Consider the following 22,140-nt stretch of genomic DNA (forward strand, 5'->3'; position numbering starts at 1 on the left):
GATGCTGAGACCAGCTGGAAATGCACCGGTTGCCAAGCAACCACACAGTCAGGCCACTGGGGAATGGGGAAGCGCAACGGTCAGAACTTCAGAACTGGGTCGGAAGAACCTTTCGGGGGGTCCATAGTAACTTCGAACGGTCCTTAAGTGACCGGTCGTAAGTCAAGGACGCCCACAGGCCCCAATGGCCTAGGCACAGGGCGGCCTTGCATGGCTTGGTCCAGCTGTGCCTCCAGCTGCCTCCCGCCCTGCTCTGACGGCTATGGCAGCCGTGGCAGCCCTCGGGGTCAAGGGAGGGCTCCCCGACCTTCACGACTTTAAGACCTGTGGACTTCAACTCACCTGAGGGATTCTGGGAGTTGAAGTCCCTAAGCCTTAAAATTGCCAAGGTTGGAGACCCCAAGTGGATCGGGTACTGAGAGAGCTATGGCCGGGGTGGGGGGACCAGCTGTCGAAACTGCCCACAGGTGAGGCTTCTTTCCCCTGCAGATGGGCAGCCATCCAGCCACAGGGGCCCAGGTAACCCTCGCCTGCTGAGGTCTTACCTGGCGATGGAGGAGAGAACCCCCGGAGGCCGTTTTCGGAACCAAGCGTGCTGGGAGCGTTGGCTCTGGTCCTGGCTGATGAGCCCATCCCCCTGCCGGTTGAGGGCCAGGAAGGCCTCCCGTGCCCGCTCCCTCTCCTTGCCCGTCAGTAGGTGCAGCAGCCCCTCCTGGGGAAGGAAGCAAAGCAAGGGGGGGGGGTTGCCTGCACCCTCCGATCTTCTTGCTTTTGCAGGGATGGGGGTGCCTTCCTGACTCCTCTGGGGAGGGGGGTGGGGAAAGAGGGCCAGATCCCCCCCCCCGCTTCTTCACCAGGCCTCCTCCAACCCCCAGCTCAGCCCCAGGATTGGGAGAAGCCTCTTTCTTTCTGCCTGGTGGCTGAGCTGCTCTCACATGGGGTAGGGTCTTTCCTTCCTTCTCTGCAGCCCCTTTGGAAGAGACCCCCCCACCTGCGTGCGTGTTCTCTGCAGCAGCAGCAGGGACTCGTGGGAGAGGAAATCCGTCCAGGTGACGTGGCCCTTCTGCCCAGCGTCCAGGGCCCCAAACTGCAGCATCTGGCGCTCCTTTTCTTCCTCGCTGCTGCCCTGCCCCCCGAGGCCCTTGTAGCGCAGGAAGTCCTCCAGGCTCAGGCTGCTCTCTGTGGAATCCCCCCCCCCCCAAGTCATGGTTAGAGGGGCCACTTGGCTGCCTGGCCTCCCCCAGGGCAAAAAGGCCCCCCGCAGGAGCCCCCCTCCCCCAGGGCTCTGTCCTCCAACCAGAGAGAAAGCCCTTAGTCTCTTGGCTAAGACAGGGGGTTGGTCGGGGGCAGATGGGGAGGGGTCTCCACCCTGTGAAGGAGACCTCAATGGGCTGCAATGCCCCTCTGCCAGTGCTCCTCCTCTGCCCTAAATGGGTTCGGGGGGGGGGGGCAGTCTTACCGGGTGGGATGTTGCTCTGTCGGAAGGCATCGCAGAGGGAGGTCATTTCCTCTTCGGTGAGCAGCGAGTTCAGGTTATCCTGCCCGGAAGAAGGAATGGTGGCAGTTACAACCCAGCCGGTCCGGTTGAGGACTGTTTTTCCCACAGTGGGGGGTGGGGGGGGAGGGGAAGGTGGGTGTCTGCTGAGCCCCCTTTGTTGCCAAGGGGCCTTGGGCAGTTAGACAGCTTTGCCAAATGGGGCAAAACTCATTTAATAACTTAGCATTACAAAAAACCTCGTGTACCTATATCAACTATCCCCCCCTCCCAATCTTCCCATGGCTAAATGTACCTTGTCTCTAGGCCCCCCCCTTCATATATTCCTGGCCCCCTGCCTGCCCTCCCGGCCATTCCTCACCCCGTCCCACTTCCCCAAATCCTTCTGAGCATCCCTCCCCCCAAAGGCACAGCCGTGATTCCCTGGGCCTGGAGCAGCCGGCCTCTCTGCCCCCCTCCCAGCCCCTCCACTTACACAGTGGTAGCAGCTCCAGCCGACCGCCGAGTGGGCTGCCTCAATGGCCCGGGAGGCCTCGGCTGGGGAGAGCAGGCCCATGCGCTGCAGGCAGCCGTCGTGATAAACCTTGGTGCAGACCCGGCAGGGCAGGAGGCAGTCTGCCGTCCACACCTCACACACTTCACACATCTCATCATTGGTCACCTGCAGCGGAAGGAGGGCTGGGAAAGATCCAAGGGGAACCCTCTGGCCCTGAGACCCCTGTCCCAGTGGGCGAGCTTCTTTTGGGCTTCTGGCCCAGCCTCTGGCCTTCGGATCAACCAAGGCCACGAAGGAGCAAGGAGAGGAATAAGGCAGCTGGGAGGGACCTTGGAGGTCTTCTAGTCCAACCCTCTGCTCCAGCAGGAGACCCTCTACCACTCTGGACAAACAGCGGTCCAACCTCTTCTTAAGACCCTCCAGTGTTGCAGCATTCACAACTTCCAGAGACAAGCTGTTCCCCTGGTTAATTGTTCTGTCAGGAAATTTCTCCTTATTTCCAGGTTGAATCTCTCTCTAATGATCTACAGCCCTCCTGCTGCTTCTTGTCCTGCCCTCAGGTGCTTCGGAGAATAGCTTGACTCCCTCTTCTTTGTGGCATTATTGGAAGAATGCTATCATTATTCCAGATAGATGGGCAACATCTATGGGCAGATGGGCAACAGGGTTGTAGGAAGGGCTCAGGAGGGTAGAACAAGAAGCAATGGGTGGAAACTAATCAAGGAGAGAAGCAACTTAGAACTGAGGAGAAATTTCCTGACAGTTAAAACAATCAGTGAAACAGAAGTTGCCTCCAGAAGTTGTGAATGCCCCAACACTGGAAGTCTTTAAGAAGATGTTGGAGAGCCATCTGTCTGAAACGGTATATGGTCTCCTGCCTAGGCAGGGGGTTGGACTAGAAGACCTCCGAGGTCCCTTCCAACTCTGCTATTGTATTGTATCCCTTCCCAGTCAGGAAGTGGATGGGACCCCCAGGGCCCACAGAGGATGTGACTGCTCAAATCAGGGGCCACTAAATTTGCTTCCAAAAGGACAGGTGTTAACGAATAGCACAAAGACAGGGGTTTCCAGGGTCTTCCTGGACAGGAGCCACTTTCTTGGACCAGCAGCTCCAGGATCCCAACTGAGGCCATCTGGGGCCTGAGGGTGACCTCTGTCCTGGGGAGAATGAGGCAGCTGGAAGTTGCTCTGATTCTCCCAAGCATTTTCAGTTGGTTCCACCATTTGTTCTTTCAGCCACACCTGATTCCATTTCTCGTCACGCATCACCTCAAAATGGGCCCTTCTCATTTACCATTTTTGTGGCCTTTTCCAGAACATTCCGCTGCCTTGCAACCCCCCCCCCCCCAAGGGCCATTCTTTCCTCTGTTAACTAACACACAGAAGTGCATTTTCCTCCAGCTGTTTTGGGATGAAGAACTGTACCAAAGTGGGAGAAATGCAGGGGTGAAATCCAGCCGGTTCTGACAGGTTCTGGAGATCCGGTAGCGGAAATTCTGAGTAGTTCAGAGAACAGGCAAATGCCACCTTTGGCTGCCCCCAGAGTGGGGAGGGAATGGGGATTTTGCAGGATCCTTCCCCTGCCACACCAGTGGTGGGTTCTGGATCCCATTCCAACCGGTACGCTTGGAACGGGCCCGGCGTCATCCACATGAACGCGTGCATCATGCGCGCACACACAAGCAGTACACGCATGTGTCTTACTGCTTCCGCGAGCCTCCGCGATGTTCCAGCTGTTCAGCAGAGTGTTGGGCAGGTGCTGTACAAGCTGTGCGCGTGGGCGGAAGTGCCGAAGACTTAAAAGATCGGTAAGGAGCTTGGGCGGGCGGGCGGGCCCTCCAGAGCAGCCTACCAGAATGGCATCTGGTGCTCTGGGCAGGCTCCAGTAGGCCTCCAACCCACCACTGTGCCACACCCACCAAGCCACGCCCACAGAACTGGTAGTAAAAAAAAGGTGAATTTCAACTCTGGAGAAATGCCTTATTTTTCATAATACACACTTCGGTTTTGTTTGGTTCAGAAAGACTAATTTAAGCAGGTTGACCTTCAGAGATGAACCGGACAGTCCTTTGTCCACTCCTCTCCCCATCTCAACAGCCCTGGAGCTTCTGCTGGTGACGGTGAAGACAAAAAACCATTTTTCTTGGTTTTTGCTCTTGTCATATTTCGATTGTTTTAGAATGTTAAGCCATCCAGAATCCCCAGGTTGATTTGGCCAGCTACAGAAATGGAAGGAGTAAATCAATGTGAACTGGGTCTATTTAGGGCAGACCTGTCCAATTTGGCATTTCCAGGTGTGTTTAGACAATGAACAGCAGCACATCAGGACTGTGTCATCGGGGAGTGCTGATTCTTTGGGGGGTTGGGGGGGCAAACGACCTTTGTTTCACATCTTCCCCTCGGGAGGCTGATGATTTGCCTCCTCCTGAGCTTCTCCTCTTCCAGACGTGACTGAATTTTCTATGAGGCTCCTGGAGGAGTTGTTTGTTCTCCTGGCCTCCAATACGGACGAGGAGGGAAAGTTTGCTTTGAGGACTGCAAGATAATTGTGTGAGCGACACTTAGCATTTACACACACACACACACACACACACACACACAGCGCTTGGGCCGGCCCAACAGTTGAGTCTAAGAGGGGGCTGGGTAATTTTTGGTGTCGAATGTTGCAGAAATACGGCAGTTCCCTCCACATGTTCTGCAGATCTTAATGCAGGCTGGTAAAACCCAAAAAGGGTGTGAAAAGAGGGGAGTGGGCTTTGAGGCAAATGCAGTTCAGAGCAAAGACCCAAAGGTAGCCTTCGACTTACAACCGTTCATTTAGTGGCTGTTCGAAAATACAATAGCACGGAAAAGACTTGCTTATGACTTCTGTTCTACTCCATTCCTAATTCGTATTCTATTCTGCTCCATTCCATTCTAATTTCACACTTACAACCGTGATCATCAAAATTCCGATGCTTGGTAACTGACTCATATTTATGACGGTTGTCCTGGGGTCGTCATCCCCTTTTGTGTCCTTCTGACAAGCTGTGTGAATGGGGGGGGGGCAGACTCATTTAACAACCGTCTTAACAAGAGCAGAGATTCACTTTAAAAAGGCCATAGCAAGAGGTCATAAAAAGGGGGGAAATCATTTTAAAACTATCTCGTTTAGCAACAGAAATTTTGGGGTCCTTGACTTAGGGCCACAATTGGGCTCCATAGTGGTCATAAGTCGAGGACCACCCACATAAGGGATGCAGACCGGCAGCATCTCGGGGATTTGAGCCAGCCGCGAAGGATTGGAAAGTGACTTTGAAGTCACGAAGGAAGGACGGAAGGATGGAAATGGGAAACAGGCTCAGGGCTGCCTTGCAAAAATGGGGGATGACCTGCTTGGACTCCCCAAGCGAGGAATCCTGGCGAAGAGAAAGAAAGAGGCAAATAAGGGTCAAGGCCACTGCTTGGTCTGCTCTCTTCGGTTCTGGGCGCTTAAGGGAGAGACGAGAGAACTGGGGAGGGGGCTAAAAGGGGCACAAAGGAAACAATGGAAAGGCTGGTGCAGGCCGCCCCCTCCCCCCCTTTGAGCAGCTACACAGTCTGGAGAGAGAAGAAGGCCTGGACCCGCCCTGGCCCAAAAGGTTAAGGAGATCCAGGCCAAGCAAAGGGGCTCTCCAGCCCACAGCAGACTCCCAGCTATGGAAATCAATGCTGGTCCTCATAGGAATGGCAGCCAATTGTGGTGTGGGTGAAAATCCAGTCTCAGGTGGGTTGACTAGGATCTGGCTCTCAAGAACCCTGAGAACTCCCAGGGTTCTTCAGTTACTGGGGCACTTCCCAGTTCCCAGAGTCGCAGACTTAGAAAGGACCCTAGAGGTCTTCTAGACCAACCCCCTGCTCAAGCAGGAGACCCTACACCAGGACCTACACCGCTTGCAAGATGGTCGAGAGAGAGAGGAGAGAGGGTGGGCCATGGACAACCGGGGCTCTTGGGGGCCAGCTTTGCTGACTGATACCCCCCCCTTTGGGGGAAAAGGTGTTCCTAAGGACACCTGGACAAGAGAGGGCGGGTCCTGAGACCAGCAGGTGCAGGAACGCCCCGCTCACTCGATTCGACGGCTCTTCAGACCTTGGGTCGCTCCCAGGAACAGCCGCCCCCCCTCAATGGAAAGGTTGGGCGGGGACCTTACCTGCTCGCGCTGCTCCAGGCTGATCTCCAGTCGCTCCTCCTCTTCGGGCGGCGGCCGGACGGGGCGGACCAGGGCCGGGGGCGAGAAGGAGCCCGGCCGGTCCAGGTCTTCGGGTTCCACGCCGCGCCCGTCCCGCAGCCTGGCCCAGGCGGCGCTCGCGGTCCTGCTGCCCCACGGCCGGGAGGCTGCCCCCGCCGCCGCCGCCGCCTCCTCCTCCTCCTCGCGGAGCTCCTGCACGGCGTGCTCTTCCAGGGTCCCGCGGCGGCTGGCGGCCCCCTCGGCCGGGCGCTTGGCGGCGGGGCGTTCGCGGAGCCCGTCCTTGAAGGCCGAGACGGCCAGGCTGACCTTCTGCACCTGCTCCACCGTCTGCCGCCGGGACATCAGCACCCCCATGGCTGCCCTGCCGAGACAGCCCGCGCCGCCCGTCAGCGCAGCCCTCGCGGTAGCCGCCCGCGCCAGCCCTGCCTCCCGCCGCCCTCCGCTGGGACGACGACGCCCGGCCGGCAGCCCCGGAGCTCTTCCCGGGCAGCCTTTGCTTCGCCCCCCGGAGAGCGATGCCTTGGACGTCCTTGGGGGAGGAGGGGCGCCTGCCGCAGCCCCCCCCAGCTGACCCTGAACTTCCGCGGACACCAAGGACGCCCGGGGGGGGGGGCTGTGCAGGACCAGGGGGTGCTCTGGGCGCTCCAGCTGGGTTGGGCTATGCTTAGCATAGGAGACCCAGAGACCGCAAGAGAAGGAGGCAGGCAGGACGGCTCCCCTTGCCTCGGTGCCCTCTTCGGGAGGCCTGGGGGGAATTTCCTCCCCACTTCCTGGCGTTGCCTTCTCCCCCCCACGCAACTCCAAGAACTGGTGAGTTAAGGGCTCCGATCACCCCTCTCATCTCCTGGGCTCCCTTGAAGCTGCTCCCCCCCCAAGCAGATTCCTCCTCCCGGCTCCCCTCCTTTGACCTACAAAGGTCCCATGTTCAAGACATCAGAGCAAAGGCAGGCTGGAGGAAGGTCCCTGGGGGTGGGGGTCAGAGACGCCCTTGGTCTGCCCCTCACTGGGTACTTCCTCCCTACCAACCCTTGTCTCCCACATCTCCTCAATCACCTTCATTTTCTTCTTGGGAGGAAAAACATCCCGTTTACAAGACAACAACCAGCAAAAGGGGACACATTAGAATACAGAAGACCAGAGTTGGAAGGGACCTTGGAGGTCTTCTAGTCTAACCCCCTGCTCTATGCTATTTCAGACAGGTGGCTGTCCAGTCGAGTTTTGAAAACCTCCAGGGATGGGTCACCCACAACTTCTGGAGGCAAGACGTTCCAATGATTAATTCGCAGAATAACAGAGTTGGAAGGGATCTGGGAGGTCTTCTAGTCCAACCCCCGGGTTGAGCAGAAGACCTTGAACATTTCGGACAAATGATGGTCCAATCTCTTCTTGAAAGCCTCTAAGGATGGAGAATCTACAACTTCTGAAGGCAAGCTCTTTGGAAGATGCACTAGTGGTTACCGCATTTTTCGGACTATAAGACACACCAAGATTTTGAAGAGGTAAATTAAAAAATAAAGTTTTTGCACTTTGCAGGCCTCCCAAACCCTCTGCACATCCATTTTTGCAAAGGGGTTTTGGGAGGCCAAAAATGCTGTATTCAGTGTATAAGACGCACCTAGATTTTCACCCTCTTTTTTTGGGGGGGGGGAAGTGCGTTTTATACTCTGAAAAATACTGTATATAAAAATGCCTAATAAAAATTCTGAACCTCCTTGAAATTAAAAAGAGGGCCCATGGCAGAGGAAGGAAGATGGCAGAGGAGACAAGCTTGGTTCAGGATGACCTGAGGCTCCAGAGGGAGGCTAAGAAGAGGTCCGAAAGTCTGACTGAAGGAAGAATGGCACTTGAAGCCTTGATGCTGTTCAGGGAAGACAGAATACGAGAAGAGGCAGGAAGAGGCAGTGCTTGGCTCACTCTTCTTCTCCAGCCAGGAGGCCCAAGAGCAGGACTGGAGCTAGACAGAAACACAGTTAGGGACATGCCTTTATTTTCACTCAGTTTAGAGCAGGGGGGTCCAAACTTGGGAACTTTAAGACTTGTGGACTTCAACTCCCAGAATTCCCCAGCCAGAATTCCTGCTGAAGGAATCCGCTGAGCCCCTGCAGAAGCCTTTGCCTGTTGCCCCTGAGAAACCCCGGGCAAAGGGAGACCTGCCAGAGGACTCAAGAAAAGCAGCTGTCACTTTGTCTTCAGAAGGAGGATCTGCAGACCAGTCCGTGGGAGGCTAAAGCCTAAGAAGGCGAACGGACGATGAAATGTACCTTTAAAAGCACCTTTCAAATGAGACAGGGATTATTACTAAAAATCTGGCATGGATGTGTCAGGAATGAGTCTTTTCCACTCAGCCTTTTACTGTTTCTCTGTTTTTACTGCTTTATTTATTGCTTTTCTCATTATTGTGAGCCACTCAGAATTACTTAAGATGGACGGCCAGATTTAAGATTGATCTTTTAAATCAATCAATCATGGATCAATTACCCTCATCTCATTTTTAAAAAATTAGGAGATTCCTTAAAACAATGCTGTGAATTGGAGTCTTAGGGAACACTATCCAAATACTTTGAACCAAGCAAAAACCCTAATTGGGAGCACTTAAAGGTAGGTGGATGGGCTGACGTTAAGTAGAGATGTAGCTGGTTTTAAAAACCGAACGTCAAGGGTGCTTATTAATAGCGAATGCTTAGATTGGAGAGCCATGTCAAGCAGAATGGGAGAACTCTCCTTGGCCAAACTCCTGAAGCCAACGCGGTATGAGGACAGCTCGTGGCGGGACAATTTTAATGGGGCAACTCAAAAAGGGGGGAGAAGGGAATCGCAGCTCACCCCAGACTCAAGAATGTCCACCTGGAGAAGGTTCAAACCTAAAGCAAGGCAAGGCCCACCGCAATCCACTTGAGCTATCTATTCCCCGTTGAATTGCCCCGCGATGAGTTGTCTTCACGGGGATTTGGCTGGGGAGAGTTGTCCTAGACCTTATCCAGAGGCTGGCCTGAGGACCAATCCTGGTCTCCCACGCTTCACCGTCATAATTTGGAAGGGAGGTTCCCTGCATGCAGGTGACAGAAGACTGGGTAGCAGGAATAAAATCCAGAGAGATCTTGAGGGAGTACAGAAAAGAGCTGAAAATAAGCAAATGACATGGAACAGCAGCAAAGGAACAAGTCAAGCCCAGAGCTCCGGGATGAAGAATCCTTGAAAAAGTGACTTGGAATTGCAACTCAAGGTAAGCTTAATAGAGGCCAACTGCCAAGACTGGCAAAAAAGGCAGACACAATTCCAGGTTGTCCCAAGGGAAGGACAGCCTCTAAATCTTGGGAAGCCGCTGTGCTCTTCTCTTCTGCTTTGGTCAGACTGGACACCAAGGCTGAAGATGGATCCAGAGAAATGAAGGTGGGTTCAGAGAAGGGCATCAAGGATGATGATCAAGGGGCTTGCTAGAAACCAAGTCTTATGGAGACAGCGAGAGAAAGGAATGGATAGTCTAGAAAAGAGAAGATCAAGAGATGCACACAAACCCTTTTCAGGGAACCCAACCGAGGGGGATGGACTTGAATGGAAGGAAGATATTCCAGCTGAACACCTTCTAACAAAGGCACGAAGCCCCAGTAGGGACCATGCTCTCTCTCTCTCTTTTCAGCATCATTGCTGAGCAGCTGTTCTCAACGTCCTTCATCTCCTGAATCCGGTCACCAGGCTGCCCTTGTGGCACAACAAAGAAGCCCATCATCCTGCTCTTCCCTATTCCGCCCATCAATCCCATCTCTGTAACAGGAAACTCCACTAGCAGAGAACATTTTGGGAGGACCAAGAAAGGAAATAAGCCTTCATTCAAACCGCAGGGATTGCATTTGGCTGAAGCCTCATGCTGAAAAACTAGAGAAAGCTAAAAAAATATCAGATTTGGTTTCAGCAGCTGTGGTTCTCCAAATGACAACTGGAACACTGCTTCCAGTTTGGTCACTACTTTATAAAAAAGATATTGAGATTTTGGAAAGAGTGCAGAGAAGAGCAACTAAGATGATTAGGGGACTGGAGACTAAAGCAAAGAAGAACAGTTGCAGGAATTGGGCATGGCTAGTCTAGCGAAAAGAAGGACTAGGGGTGACATGATAGCAGACTTCCAATATTTGAGGAGCTGCCACAAAGAAGAGGGGGGGTCAACCTATTCTCTAAAGCACCAGAACAATAGTTGGAAACTAATCAAGTAGAGAAGCAACGTGGAATTAAGGAGAAGCTTCTTAACAGTGATGTCAGGTGAAGACAATTAACCAATGGATGTTGTGGGTACTCCATCACTGAAGATTTTTAAAGAAGAGTCTGGACAACCACTTGCCTGGAATGGTAGAGGGTCTCCTGCTTGAGCAGGGGGCTGGACTAGAAGACCTCCAAGGTCTCTTCCAACTCTATTATTCTCTATTCCAATGTTGCCCTGAAGATTGGTGAGTTGAAGAAAAAAGATAAAATAGACCGTACTTGGTTTCCATGACTAGAAAGTGTAAAATCAAGATCATCTCCTTCCCCATCCATAGGTTGCCTTAGTTGGCAAAAATAGAAGTGGAGGCAATTTTGTGCTACCCAGAGCACATCAATGTGACCCAGTTGCATAGTTTATGGAGAAATTGGCCGGATCTCTGCTTTGTGTATTCTTCAGCACAAAGAGGCAGCCTTTAGCCAACACAATGTCCCCGGTATTTCATACTGATAGCAAATAGAAGGTTTCTCTCCTGCCATCTGCCCCATTCGTTCGGTTTATATGCTCAGCTTCGGTCTGGAGAGGGAATTGATAGGGCTGCTCAGAGAGTCACCAGCCTGAAGACCCTCTAGGCCAGGGCTCGGCAAACTTAAACCCTCAAAGAGCCACTGGGACCCGTTTCCCACCGAAAAGAAAACACCGGGATCCACAAAGGTCCTAACCGGAAGCCCCCTGCTCAATTCTGGAGCTGACCGGAAGTTCAGTTCCCCCACCACAGAGTCTCCTCCTAGAGCGGCATACTTTTTCCTCCACCTGTCATAGCCGAAAGCCCTATCAATGGTGGAGGCAACTGGAAAACGTGATTTCATTGAGGGCTGCATCGGGTTGGGTTTGAATTGGGGGGGCGTGGCCAGCTCAATGTCAGTCATGTCGGAAGCACCTGTGGTGGCCAAGTGCTAATGCAGGGCCTCCCTCAGATGTTGCTTCATTCTCATCTCCTTCCTTCCTTCCTTCCTTCCTTCCTTCCTTCCTTCCTTCCTTCCTTCCTCCTCCTTTTTCCTTCCCTCTTCATCCTCCTTTCTTCTTCTTTCCCCTCTTTACTTAATTTTCCTTCCTCGATCTCTTCGCATCGTCCTTTCTTTTTCTTTTTCCTTCCTCCTTCCCTCTCTCCTTTCCTGTCCCTTCTTGCATGCTCAAATGCAAAAGGGGAAACATTTCTCCTTTTGTTTTTAGTTTGTTTGGCCAGCCCTCTGCCAGCGAAAACGGAGTTTGGGGAGGGGGGGTTAACACGTGGCCCTCCTGAGCTCCTCCATTTGTGCTGGCAGAGGCCCTGTGGACCGATCCTTTGCTGTTTCCAGAGCAGCCCCGTGGGCCAGAGCTAAGCACCCTGCGGCGCCTTGAGTTTGACACCCCTGGTTTATAGTAACCAAAAATCTTTTAATCTGGAAAACCTTTTCCAAGGAGCAAATTGTATTAAAAGGCATAAGCTTATGTCAGTAGCAAAAGATTATGCACTTTAATATAATTCGTTAGATTCAGTCTGTCCCGCCCCACCAATCAACCTGAAATGCCTTTTGCAACGGTGCCAATTGTTCCAGATATCCCCCGGGCATTCAAGAGAGTGAAACAGCCAGTCCCGTGAGAATCTCCATGGACGACATCGACAAGAACGTGGAGATTTAAGAGGTTTTTCCCATCTAACCCGGAGACGGTGGTGAACCAGGAGCAACTGTCAAAGATTTCTCCTATGGCAGCTTTCTCCAGCCTGGCATTTCTGGACTACAAGTCCCATGCCCAAAACAAAATTATAAAAAACATGCCATTTTGAAGCTTCATGGGAATAATTGACCAGTATCAAATTCCAGACAGGGCAGAACTGAATGATACAGGCCAGTGGTAGTCTGTCTGGACGTTGATCTCAATTCTCTGATTTTTCTCTTTTCCTGGTGAAGAGGAGATACAGAGCTGGAAGGGACCCTGGAGGTCTTCTAGTCCAACCCTCTACTGTTCTGGGCATATGGCTGTCCAGTCTCTTCTTAAAAACCTCCAGTGACGGAGCTCCCACAATCTCTGGAGGGAAGTCGTTCTGCTGGTTAATTGTTGGCATTTCTACCATGCAAACAGTTCCCACGCCTGCTATTACAGGTGAGTGCACGTTGGTCACAACCGTGTTTGGTCCCACCCCTGGCACTTTTGATCCAATCTGTGCTAACTTTTTTCTTCATGCCCTCAGGCCTCTATCCCATTCCACCCCCCACCCCCACATTTATGTAGATACACACCCACCATGCTGCTTCCCCTGCCCATCCCATAATAAGCAATTTAATCTGGGGATGCTCAGCTCATCCACAGCCACGCCAAGGACTTGCACCAGCTGCTCCTTCAGGCCCCCCCCTCATTTGGCATTCTCCGCCCCGCCCCCTCCTGCTTTGCTAACTGCACTGCATTTGGGTCTCTCTCTCTCTGGTTGCCATGGCAACCCAGAATCCCACCTCTACCATTTGGCAGGTGAGCTCCATGAAATACTAAAAACATCCTTTCTCTGGCTGGTTGACAACGGACTTCCCTGGACTTGGCATTGCCAGCTGAGCCATGGCAGCTGCCCTCTCCAGCGCCACTGCCATGCCATCGGCCAAGGGGCCCCTTCTTCTTGCCCACAAGGGCGAGTCTCTCATGGCACAATATTCTGGCAGCTGAGAACAGGGCTCAAATGAAACGAAGGTCGTTCTCCATTTTTAAACCCATTTGAAAAGGTTCAGAACCCAGAAATCTCTCACTGCAAGCCAAGTGGGCCTTGGCCTGGGGCTCCCGCTGGATGCCAGGGCTGCCACGAGAACCAGACTCACAGAGGAAGGAGTGAGTTGGCCTCCCCTCCACCTGTTGAGGGGGAGCAGTTGTTGTGCGTGGAGCCCAAAGCCGGTGCCGTGATGTGCAGTGGGGTTTTGGTTTTGATGGCTGCAATCCCTGACGAGCAACTACAGGCGACTCATTTGGGATCGCTGGAATTTGGAGGGAGAAAGAGGAGGGAAAAGAAGGAAGGGTAAAGGAGAGGAAGTAAGGGAGGAGGGCGGGCAGGAGGGAGAAGAAGAGAGGAGGAGTGGGGGAGAGGGAGGGGAAGAAGAAAAGAAGGAAGGAGAGGAGGAAGGGAGGGTGGGAAGAAAGCAGGAGGAGGGTTGTTGCAAAATAAGATAGATATACGGGGTGGCAAGAAAGTGACCCCAATTGTGTTTTTTATATTCTTAAACAGATTGTGATGAATGCTAGAAGTCAACTGATAAATATTAATAGTACCTACGAGAATGTATATTGGGAAATGTATATGGAAAGAAAAAAAATAAAACTTTTTACCAAAAAAAATCAAACCTGGCTTGCAGCTGTCATGCAGGGTGCTAAACATGCCAAGATGCAGATATTGGGGAGGGTAAAACGGGACCCCTGGGCCTCCCTTTGAGGACCAGCCCCCCAAAAGCTGAATGAATGAACCCCAAGGCTTCTGGGAATCAGAGCGTCTACAGAGAGGGCAGAGCCCCGGCTGCCCCCCTCCCCTCAGGCCGATGCTTGAGGGACCCTGAGGAGATGCCACTGCCCAGAAGCCACTGCCCACAACTGGCATCTTTTGGTGGAACAGAAAGGTGCACGAAGCAGGAAGACCCGAGTCCCAGCAGGGGTTGCCTGATTGGGCAGCCTCCCAACGGACGCTTCCCCCACGGGGTGCTCTAGGACGAGAGGTCCCCCTCCCTCCTTCAGGGGCCCCTCCCGCTCCAAGCTCAGTCCAGAGACCTCCCTGAGGGGCCCTTGGGGCTCCCTGAGCTTGGCTGTTTTCTTGCAGACGTTTCATGACCCAACTAGGTAATATCATCAGTGCTAGAAGGGAGTTGTGAGGAGAAGGACTGTAGGCCCTTGATGTTCTGAGCTGGATTGTTTTCTTGCAGATGTTTCAAGGCCCAAAGTAGGAAACATCAGCAGTGATGATGATGATGATGATGATGCTTCCGAGTTGGGTAATGAAACATGTGCACGAAAACAACCATGCCCAGAGAGCACCAAAGACCCCACAGCCGTCCTCCCCCTCCCCCACCAACCCCACCCCCTTCTAGCACTGAGGAAGTTCCCTAGTTGGGTGATGAAAGGTCTGCAAGGAACCCCCCCCCCCCCGGCTCAGAGAGCACCTGGGGCCCCTCATCTCAGCCCTGAGCTCCAGGCGCTTTCCTTGGCTAGAGGCCATCCTGGTCCCTGGACTGGCAGGGCAGAAAAAAGCCTTTGGAGCTGATCCTGATGCCAGGCTCTCAGTCTGCCAAGGGAGCCCTTCCTCCCGCCTGTTCCTACTCACCCTGGCCCATGCCCTCCACCCAGAGTGAGGATGCCCAGACCGGGTGCTGCTCCTGGCATCTCTGGTTAAAAGATGGCTTGAGTGCTGGGTGCCATTGCTATGCCAGCCTCCCAAGAGATCCGCCTGGTCATATTGTTTCAACAACAGCGAGATGCCCCTCCGGGTAAGATTAAGCCTAAACTGTGCTGGAAGGCTGCCAGTTGGGCATCGCGTTGTAGGCGTGCCCTTCACTCCATTCACAAAAAGCAGCAACAGGCCAAAAGGGGGTCAGGCAAGGCGAATCCCCAAGGCGGTTTGTGCCAGCAGGTGCCCACAGCAGCAGCAGCCGCATCCATGCCCCAAACTCCCAGCAGTGGTGGGCCCACGTCTCCTTCCTCTTCAATAGACGGTCTGTCAGCCCCACATTCAAAGGGGGAGTGAAAGAGCCAAGTGTGCCTGTTACACTTTTCCACTCACTTATGATCTCCACACCTGGATGGTGATGGGTGGTGTTGGAAGCGAAGAGGAGGGGGCTCCGAAGGGAGGGGAGGCTGCACGGCTTTCATCAAGGAGGTGGCTCACAAATGGAAGGAGAGAGAAAAGAGGGAGAAGACAGAAAGAGAGAAGAGACGGGGGAGATAACACAGAGAAGAGAGAAAACAGAGAGGGAGGGAGGGAGAGGGGAAGGAGAGAGAGAAGAGAGAGAAGAGAGAGAGAACAGAGAAGAGAGAAGAGAGAAACAGAGAGAAAAGAGAAAAGAGGGAGGGAGGGAGGGAGGGGGAATGAGAGAACAGAGAGAAGAGAGAAAAAGAGAGAAGAGGGAGGGAGGGAGAGAGAGAGTGTGTGTTTGTGGGTCTCATACAACTATGTGTATCTTAATGGACAGGAGGGATTTCTTCCAGCTCCATTTCAAGGGCTGGGGGTCTTTATTTTCAAAGCCCTTCGTGATGGGGGTCCAGGGCTACGGAGGAGCTGCCTTACCCCAAGGGGACTGTCCTGCCCCACTTGTGCCAATGGGCGGAGCAGAGCTCATCTGCTGAAGAGGTTTGGCCAAGGGGGTCCGGGAGAAGGATCTTCTCTGCCATGGCTCCCACCCTCGGACATATTCTCCTGCTAGAGGTAAGATCTGACCTGGACCTCCCGAACTTCCAGAAGAGCCCGAAAACCTGCCTCTGCCGCTTGGTCTGGGGCCCCTGCAGAGAGGCCCACTACTTTGATCCGGTAGAGGAGACCCCACCCCCACCCCCAGGCCGTCCGTCTTCTTGGTTTGTAGGTTTTCTATTCAGCTCTCCTAATTTTAATTGCTTGCATTGCCTATTTAAACTTTTAATTATATGGTAAGGCACCCAGAGTCGCCTTGTCGCAGGACAGCCTAAAAATTCAATTAAAACAAACAAACCAATTGTTGCACTGCCCTCAGAACGTCAGGGGGGAACCTTAAAAAGTCCAAAAAGGGCTTTGCGGATGTTCCCGGGTCCCTTCCCAACCCCCCCCTCCACAGTCGGAGGGATTCCGCTTCCTCTGAGCGCCAGCTGAGGGCGGAAGAGATGCCAAAGGATCTGAGATCAGCCACAGGGCAGAACCCTCGCTGGCCTGGGTGGGTGTGGCAGCTACGTGCCTTCTGGCTCAGCCAAGCTGCCCTCCGGCATCTCCCCAGCCGTTGTGTGAGGGAGGGGGCCAGGCGCTGGGAGTTATGGTCTGGGTGCTGGTTTGCATGCGATGTTTGGATGGTTTTAGCCCATCTTAGCTGCCCAGAGCGGCCTGGCGAATAAATAATTGCAAACACAGGAATGCCAGCTGTCGCCTCCCTCATCTGCCATGATACCCCCCCCCCCCAGAGATTCCAGATGTGTCCTTATCACACAAACGGTTCTCCAAGTAGCTTTTTCCGAAGGTGTTGGGAACACAGGCCCAGATCCACAGTGACTCACAACAATGGAGCCCATCCCTCCCCTCTCTGCCCCACCCCCACGGCTCCATTTGGGGACCTGGTATCGGGAACAAATAGGCCCCCAACGATTTCTAACACTTCGTGTGGGGCAATAAACACAAAGGGCACATTTTAGTCACCAGGAAGCGCAACCTTCCCCACAACCCCCAAATCGAGAGTGGGTCTCTTTGCACATGTCCCAACCTCCTTCTCTGGTCTTCCTCCGGGGAGGAATCCTCACCCTGGGGAGGAATCTCAGCGTGTGTGTGTGTGTGTGTGTGTGTGTGTGTGTGTCCCTCCTGGCCCAAGAACTCCTTTCGCCAGGGGGAGGGGGGCTCTTCCGTGGCAGGGAGCCCCTGCGCCATTTTCCAAGGAATTCTTGCGGTGTCCAGCGGAGAAAAAAATCTTTCCCCTGCTTTGGAGGATGGGTAGTTGTGTAGATACAACCTCGGCTGGGCCGGGCCTTTGAGCCCACAGCGCGGCTCTTGCTCCGGGTCTTTTCATGGAAAAGGCGGCTGCACCCCACGACCACCCATCTTGGCTTCGGCCTCCCCCCTCCCCACCACGGCAGCCCCCAGCACTTTGAAAGAGAGTCTGGAATTGGCCCTGCCCCCCTCCCGCCCCCCACCTGCTCCTGAGCACCGTCTGCTCCCTCCCGGGGGGGGGGGCACACCCAGCCCACAGCCTGCACCTTCCTCTCTTGCCCCGCGTCGCCTTCCGGGGCTCGCCTACTCCGCCCGCAGGTAGGGACCACTCAGCCCACACCCAGAGCATTTCTGGGGTCGCGGGATGCGGGGCTGCCCTGGAGCCCTAGAAGCGACGCGCCAGCCTTTCCCGCTGCGGGGCAGAATCGCTCGGCTCCCGCATCGCCCGCGGCGCTTTCAGGGGCCACCGCCGTCCAGGAGGCCCGGGGGGGGGTCGCCTTGATCATTGTGGGGGTGCGCCGGTGGGGGCGGCCGTTGGACTCGACCCGCAGGTCAGGGGATGCGGGACGTCCCGCGGCTCTCCAGACAGCGGCCGGGAAGAGGGAACTGCCCAGCGGGGTCCTTCCGTTCCTGCTTTCTAGCCCCCCCCCCAATTGCACCCCGTAGGGCTCCCTTCTGCGGGTAAGGCAGGGGCGGGGCGGAGGGCCGCTTCTCCTGGGCTCTGCTTTGCCCCCTCCTGGCTGCCCCTCGCCCGGGATCGCCCTTCCTCGACCCCCCCCTCCCAGGCAGCCCCCTCCCCCTCACTCGCTGGCCAGGACCCGCATCTGCCCGCAGCCCCGCAGCCTCACCTGAAACGCTCCGACCGCGCCGGCTGTCCTCCTAGCGAGCTGCCCGTCTCCAGCTCATCCCGCTGCCGCCGCCGCCAGGAAAGGCCCCGAAGCTGCGCTGCCCGGGATCCAGGCGGGCTGCCGCAGGGGGAGGGCAGGCGTGGCTGGCTGGACGCTGCCCGGAGCGAGGCTGGCACGAGGAGGAGGAGCCGCCCCTGCGCCCCTCGCCCGCCCGCCCGCCTGGCGGCTTTCAACGCCGCCGCAGCCCCGGGAAGCGTCCGCCAAGAAGCCCCGCCCCGCGCCCGCTCAGCCGCCGCACCCGAAGCGGCTGCGACCCCCGAGGGGCCGGCGGGACCCCGAGCGCCGCTCCTCGCCCGGGTTGGTCTTCCACAGCGGGGAGTTGGACGGGCCAGGTCAGCCCCCCAGCCGGCCTCCGGGGTCACCGCCCCCACCTTGTTGGGCAAGGAAGAGGAGGTCGGCCCCCCAAGAGTCCGCTCTCGCCCATCGGCTCTTAAGGAGGGAAGCAGCGCCAACCAAACTCCTGCCTTTTAAGCCTTTCTAAATGGCATCGACTTGAGTTGGGCGGGGGTCTCTCCCTCTAGCTTCAAGGGAGATGGTGGGGCCACGCGGCCCCCATCCCAGCCGACTATGCTCTAAGCCCCCCTTGTGGCTCCTTGAAAAGCATCCCTGGGGGGGGGCTCCTGAGGAGGCAGGGGAGGGCTGCAGGTGCCCTGGTCGATCCCAAGGCGGTCTGGGGGTCCCACAGCCCTCCCCCCTCCTGTGAAGGTGCTTCCTCCCAATCGCCTTGGGAGTAGACTGTCCTGTCCTGGAGAGGCCACCCCGCCCCCTTCCAGTATAGCTAGGATTTCAGCTGGGGCTCCCCATCTTTCCCCCCAGAACCAGCCCCATGGGGCAGAGAAAATCTGCCCTAGTTCCCACTCAGCAGGTGGATCCCTTCTGGCACCCCGTTAACTGATGGAGCAGCACATATTACAGTGGTCTCTCTCTCTCTCTGTCTCCGTCTCTCTTTTTACCCAGGGTCCCTGCCCACCTTGCTTGTCCTGGGCAGCTGGAACCAGGCCCCCATAAACAGTGTACCTCTGGAAGTTGTGGGTGCTCCATCACTGGAGGCTTTCAAGAAGAGACTGGACAACCCTTTGGCTGAAATGGTACAAGGTTGGACTAGAGGACCTCCAAGGTCCCTTCTGGCGCTGCTATTCTGTTAAGGCGTGTGTTAACAGGGGAGGGAGGGGAGGAAACTGGTTCTAAGCCCCATGCAGCCAGGTGACCCCCGGGCTGCCTCTGGAAATCAGGGGGCTTCAATTGGGAGCCCCTCCCAGGGATTCTGGGGCAGGAGCGGAGGAGAGGGAGGCAACACAACCTGCCAGAAGGAGGAGTGGGAGACAGTTTCCCTGTGGCTGCCAAGAGAGCCGCCCAGATGGAGAGGCCGTCTGAGTCAGACTGAGTTGCCTCTGCGTATCCTCCCCGGAGGCTGCTGTGACCAGGGTCCTGCCTTCGGAAGGGCCTGGCCTCTAGGTATTGGGGGTGGGGGTGGGGAGGCAGCAGGACCCTCCCACAGGTTGCATGCCATCCTGTCTGGGAAGGAAGCGGCACCCGGAGGCTTTCTGTACACAGATGCTCCAAGCTCTGGGAAGGAGGGAGAGCAGAAGCCCAGCTCTCAAGAGAGGAAGAGGAAGATCCTCTGAGCCTCAGGCCAGCCAATCGGGTCCCTAGACTCATCTCATCGTTTCTCACCTGACCCTGGGGAGGGCCCCCCTGAAAGGGCGCCTGGTCTCCTCCTAAGCCCACCTGCCCCTTGTCAGCGGCTTCTGCTCTGATTCTTGCAGGTGGAACTGAGAAGGAGAAAGGGAGGGTGACCCAGTCAGCCAAGGGGGGGAGGGGGCCCGCCCTCCCCTCTGACTCTTCCCATCTCTTGCAATGCCCAGGCCTTTGGGGGGACCTTGGAGGGTGGGGGAAGTTCAGTGGTTCTGTCCCTTTGCGTGGTGAGAAAGGAGAAAAATGAAGGCCCCTGGTAGGATGCACATGAGTAAATGAGGGAGAGGAGAGAGAAGAAGAGGGGAAAAGAGACAGAGGAAGGGAGAGAGAGAATGCGAGAGTAAGGAGGAGAGAGAGGGAGAGGAAGAGAGGAAGAAAGACAGAAAGAGAGGAGAGAGAGGGATGGCGATGTTGCTTAGGATCTTGATGGGCTTATAAGCGAAGCCCCCTCCATCCAGCCCGGGCCCACTTTCCCCCTGGGGGTGCTTGTGTTGGTTGGGGGCTTCTGCATTCACGGGAGTGTTTTAAGTGCTTCTCTCCAGCTCAGGTTGCAGCCCCCCCCCATTATTCTCTGCCAGAGGGAAGCTCATCACCCCATGCCACCACAGCGTGGTTTATTAAGGAAATGAGTTACGTAAAGGGAACAATGGGAATATTTTCTAATGGAAGGATGAGATTGTTCAAATGCACAATTCTCAGGTTGTTTCATTCTTTGAAAATAAAGAGTTTTCCCTCCAGCTAGACCAGCCTTTCGTGATTCTGTCTTCAAACTACATTTACCGAGACTTTCACAAGCCTCACTGCCACGATTGGCCTCCGGGTCCTTTGGAGGAGGATCTCACCGGGCAGGGAGAAAAGGCCTTCAGAGAAAGCGGGGAGGGGGCCTGGGGGAGCCGCTCAGCTCCTGTAGGGAGAGGGACATCAGCCCATCTTTCACCCCAAGGACACAGAAGGACCTGGGTCACTGGCTTTACCTTCTCACCAAGCTTGAAGGACCGCTGTACACAATGGCCAGCTGAAGGCCTGAGCACCATCCTTGGAGGAGATGGTGATGGGACCAGCCCCACATCTGCCCCACAGAACATAGAACAATAGGAGTTAGAAGGGGCCTTGGAGGTTCAACGCCCTGCTCAAGCAGGAGGCCCTGTTCCCCTGCAGACAAAATGGTTGTCTGATCTCATCCAGTGACGAAGCACCTGCAACCTCTGGTGGCAAGCCGTTCCCCTGGTGAACTGTTTTCACTATCAGGAAACTTCTCCTTAATTCCAGATCACTTCTCCCTTGGATTAGTTTCCATCTGTTGTTTCTCGTCATGCCTTTGGCTGCTTTGGGAAATAAGTGAGCGCAAATTGAGCGAGTTGTTAAGTGAATTTTGCTCCATTCTACACCTTTCTTGCCACAGTTGTTAAGTGAATCACTGCACTTGTTAAGTTACTAACAAGCGTCCGAGTAACATGTCCCATGAAATAAAATCCAAGCTATCCATTTTCCATTAAAGTCTATTTATTTTATTCTATTTTCAATTCTAGATGATGGATTTATTTATTTTTAAATGTTTTTATTACACAGGGTCCCCCCCCCTTTAAAAAAACCCACAAATATCAGCTTTGCAACATTTCCCCAACGGTAAGCCTCCATTATACTCTTTTTATCTGTACATGTATACCTTTATTTATACATACATACAAACATTTTTCATCTACTCATATGGTAATTTATGCTTCTATTTTTTCTATACGTATTACTTTTTCAATGCACTTATTTCTATACATCTTCTATCATTCTATGTACATATATTCCTCTTATAACTCTTATAAGTCTATTTATTAGGAACACATCAAATTGGCAAGGACTTGGTGAAATTCCGACTCTGGGCCGGATCCGGAATCACACCCAATAAATAGCAAAACACAGAAACTCCCCCCCCCCTCCCGAGTCCCAATCTCCAATCCATCCTCAGGCCATCAGTCCAGGGACTCCAAACTCCGCCTTCCTCCAGCTGCAGGCACCTCCCCTTTTCCCACTGGAAGGAAAGACACCTAGACATAACATCCCCCCCCTTATCTCTAGCCCCCCTCCAACAGTTAGAGGGTGGCCAGCCTGAAGTAATACTAAATCCCTTTCCTAGCAAACCAAAAAGCTTAGAAAAGAATAGACAATATAACATGCCATCGTCAGGCTCGACATACGGTTGTTAAGTGAATCTGGTCTTCCCCATTAACTTTGCTTGTGATCATGTGACCTGATGGTGAAATCCTCATTTTTTTACTACTGGTTCTGTGGGCGTGGCTTGGTGGGCGTGGCAGGAGAAGGATACTGTAAAATCCCCATTCCCTCCCGATCAGCTGGGACTCGGGAGGCAGAGAATAGAAGGGGTGGGGCCAGTCAGAGGTGGCATTTGCCGGTTCTCCAAACTACTTAAAATTTCCACTACCGGTTCTCCAGAACGGGTCAGAACCTGCTGAATTTCACCCCTGATGTT

At 54.5% G+C, this 22,140-nt stretch overlaps 1 protein-coding gene across 2 annotated transcripts in view; it reads right to left on the minus strand.

The window, feature by feature from the left end:
- Positions 1 to 17,993, minus strand: part of PHF24 (PHD finger protein 24) — a 29,009-nt gene extending 11,016 nt beyond the window's left edge. For both annotated transcript variants that reach the window (XM_081942083.1, XM_081942082.1), the window contains exons 1-6: positions 17,904 to 17,993; positions 6,161 to 6,560; positions 1,971 to 2,156; positions 1,460 to 1,538; positions 992 to 1,179; positions 546 to 712 (exon numbers count right to left, since the gene is read on the minus strand). In XM_081942083.1, coding sequence (XP_081798209.1) covers positions 546 to 712; positions 992 to 1,179; positions 1,460 to 1,538; positions 1,971 to 2,156; positions 6,161 to 6,553 — 1,013 coding nt within the window. In that variant the 5' untranslated portion in view covers positions 6,554 to 6,560; positions 17,904 to 17,993. The remainder of the gene's footprint in view (positions 1 to 545; positions 713 to 991; positions 1,180 to 1,459; positions 1,539 to 1,970; positions 2,157 to 6,160; positions 6,561 to 17,903) is intronic.
- Positions 17,994 to 22,140: the final 4,147 nt, after the last annotated feature.

The sequence above is a fragment of the Natrix helvetica genome (assembly GCF_964273705.1).
Source record: "Natrix helvetica genome assembly, chromosome: 2".
Lineage (NCBI taxonomy): Eukaryota > Metazoa > Chordata > Lepidosauria > Squamata > Natricidae > Natrix > Natrix helvetica.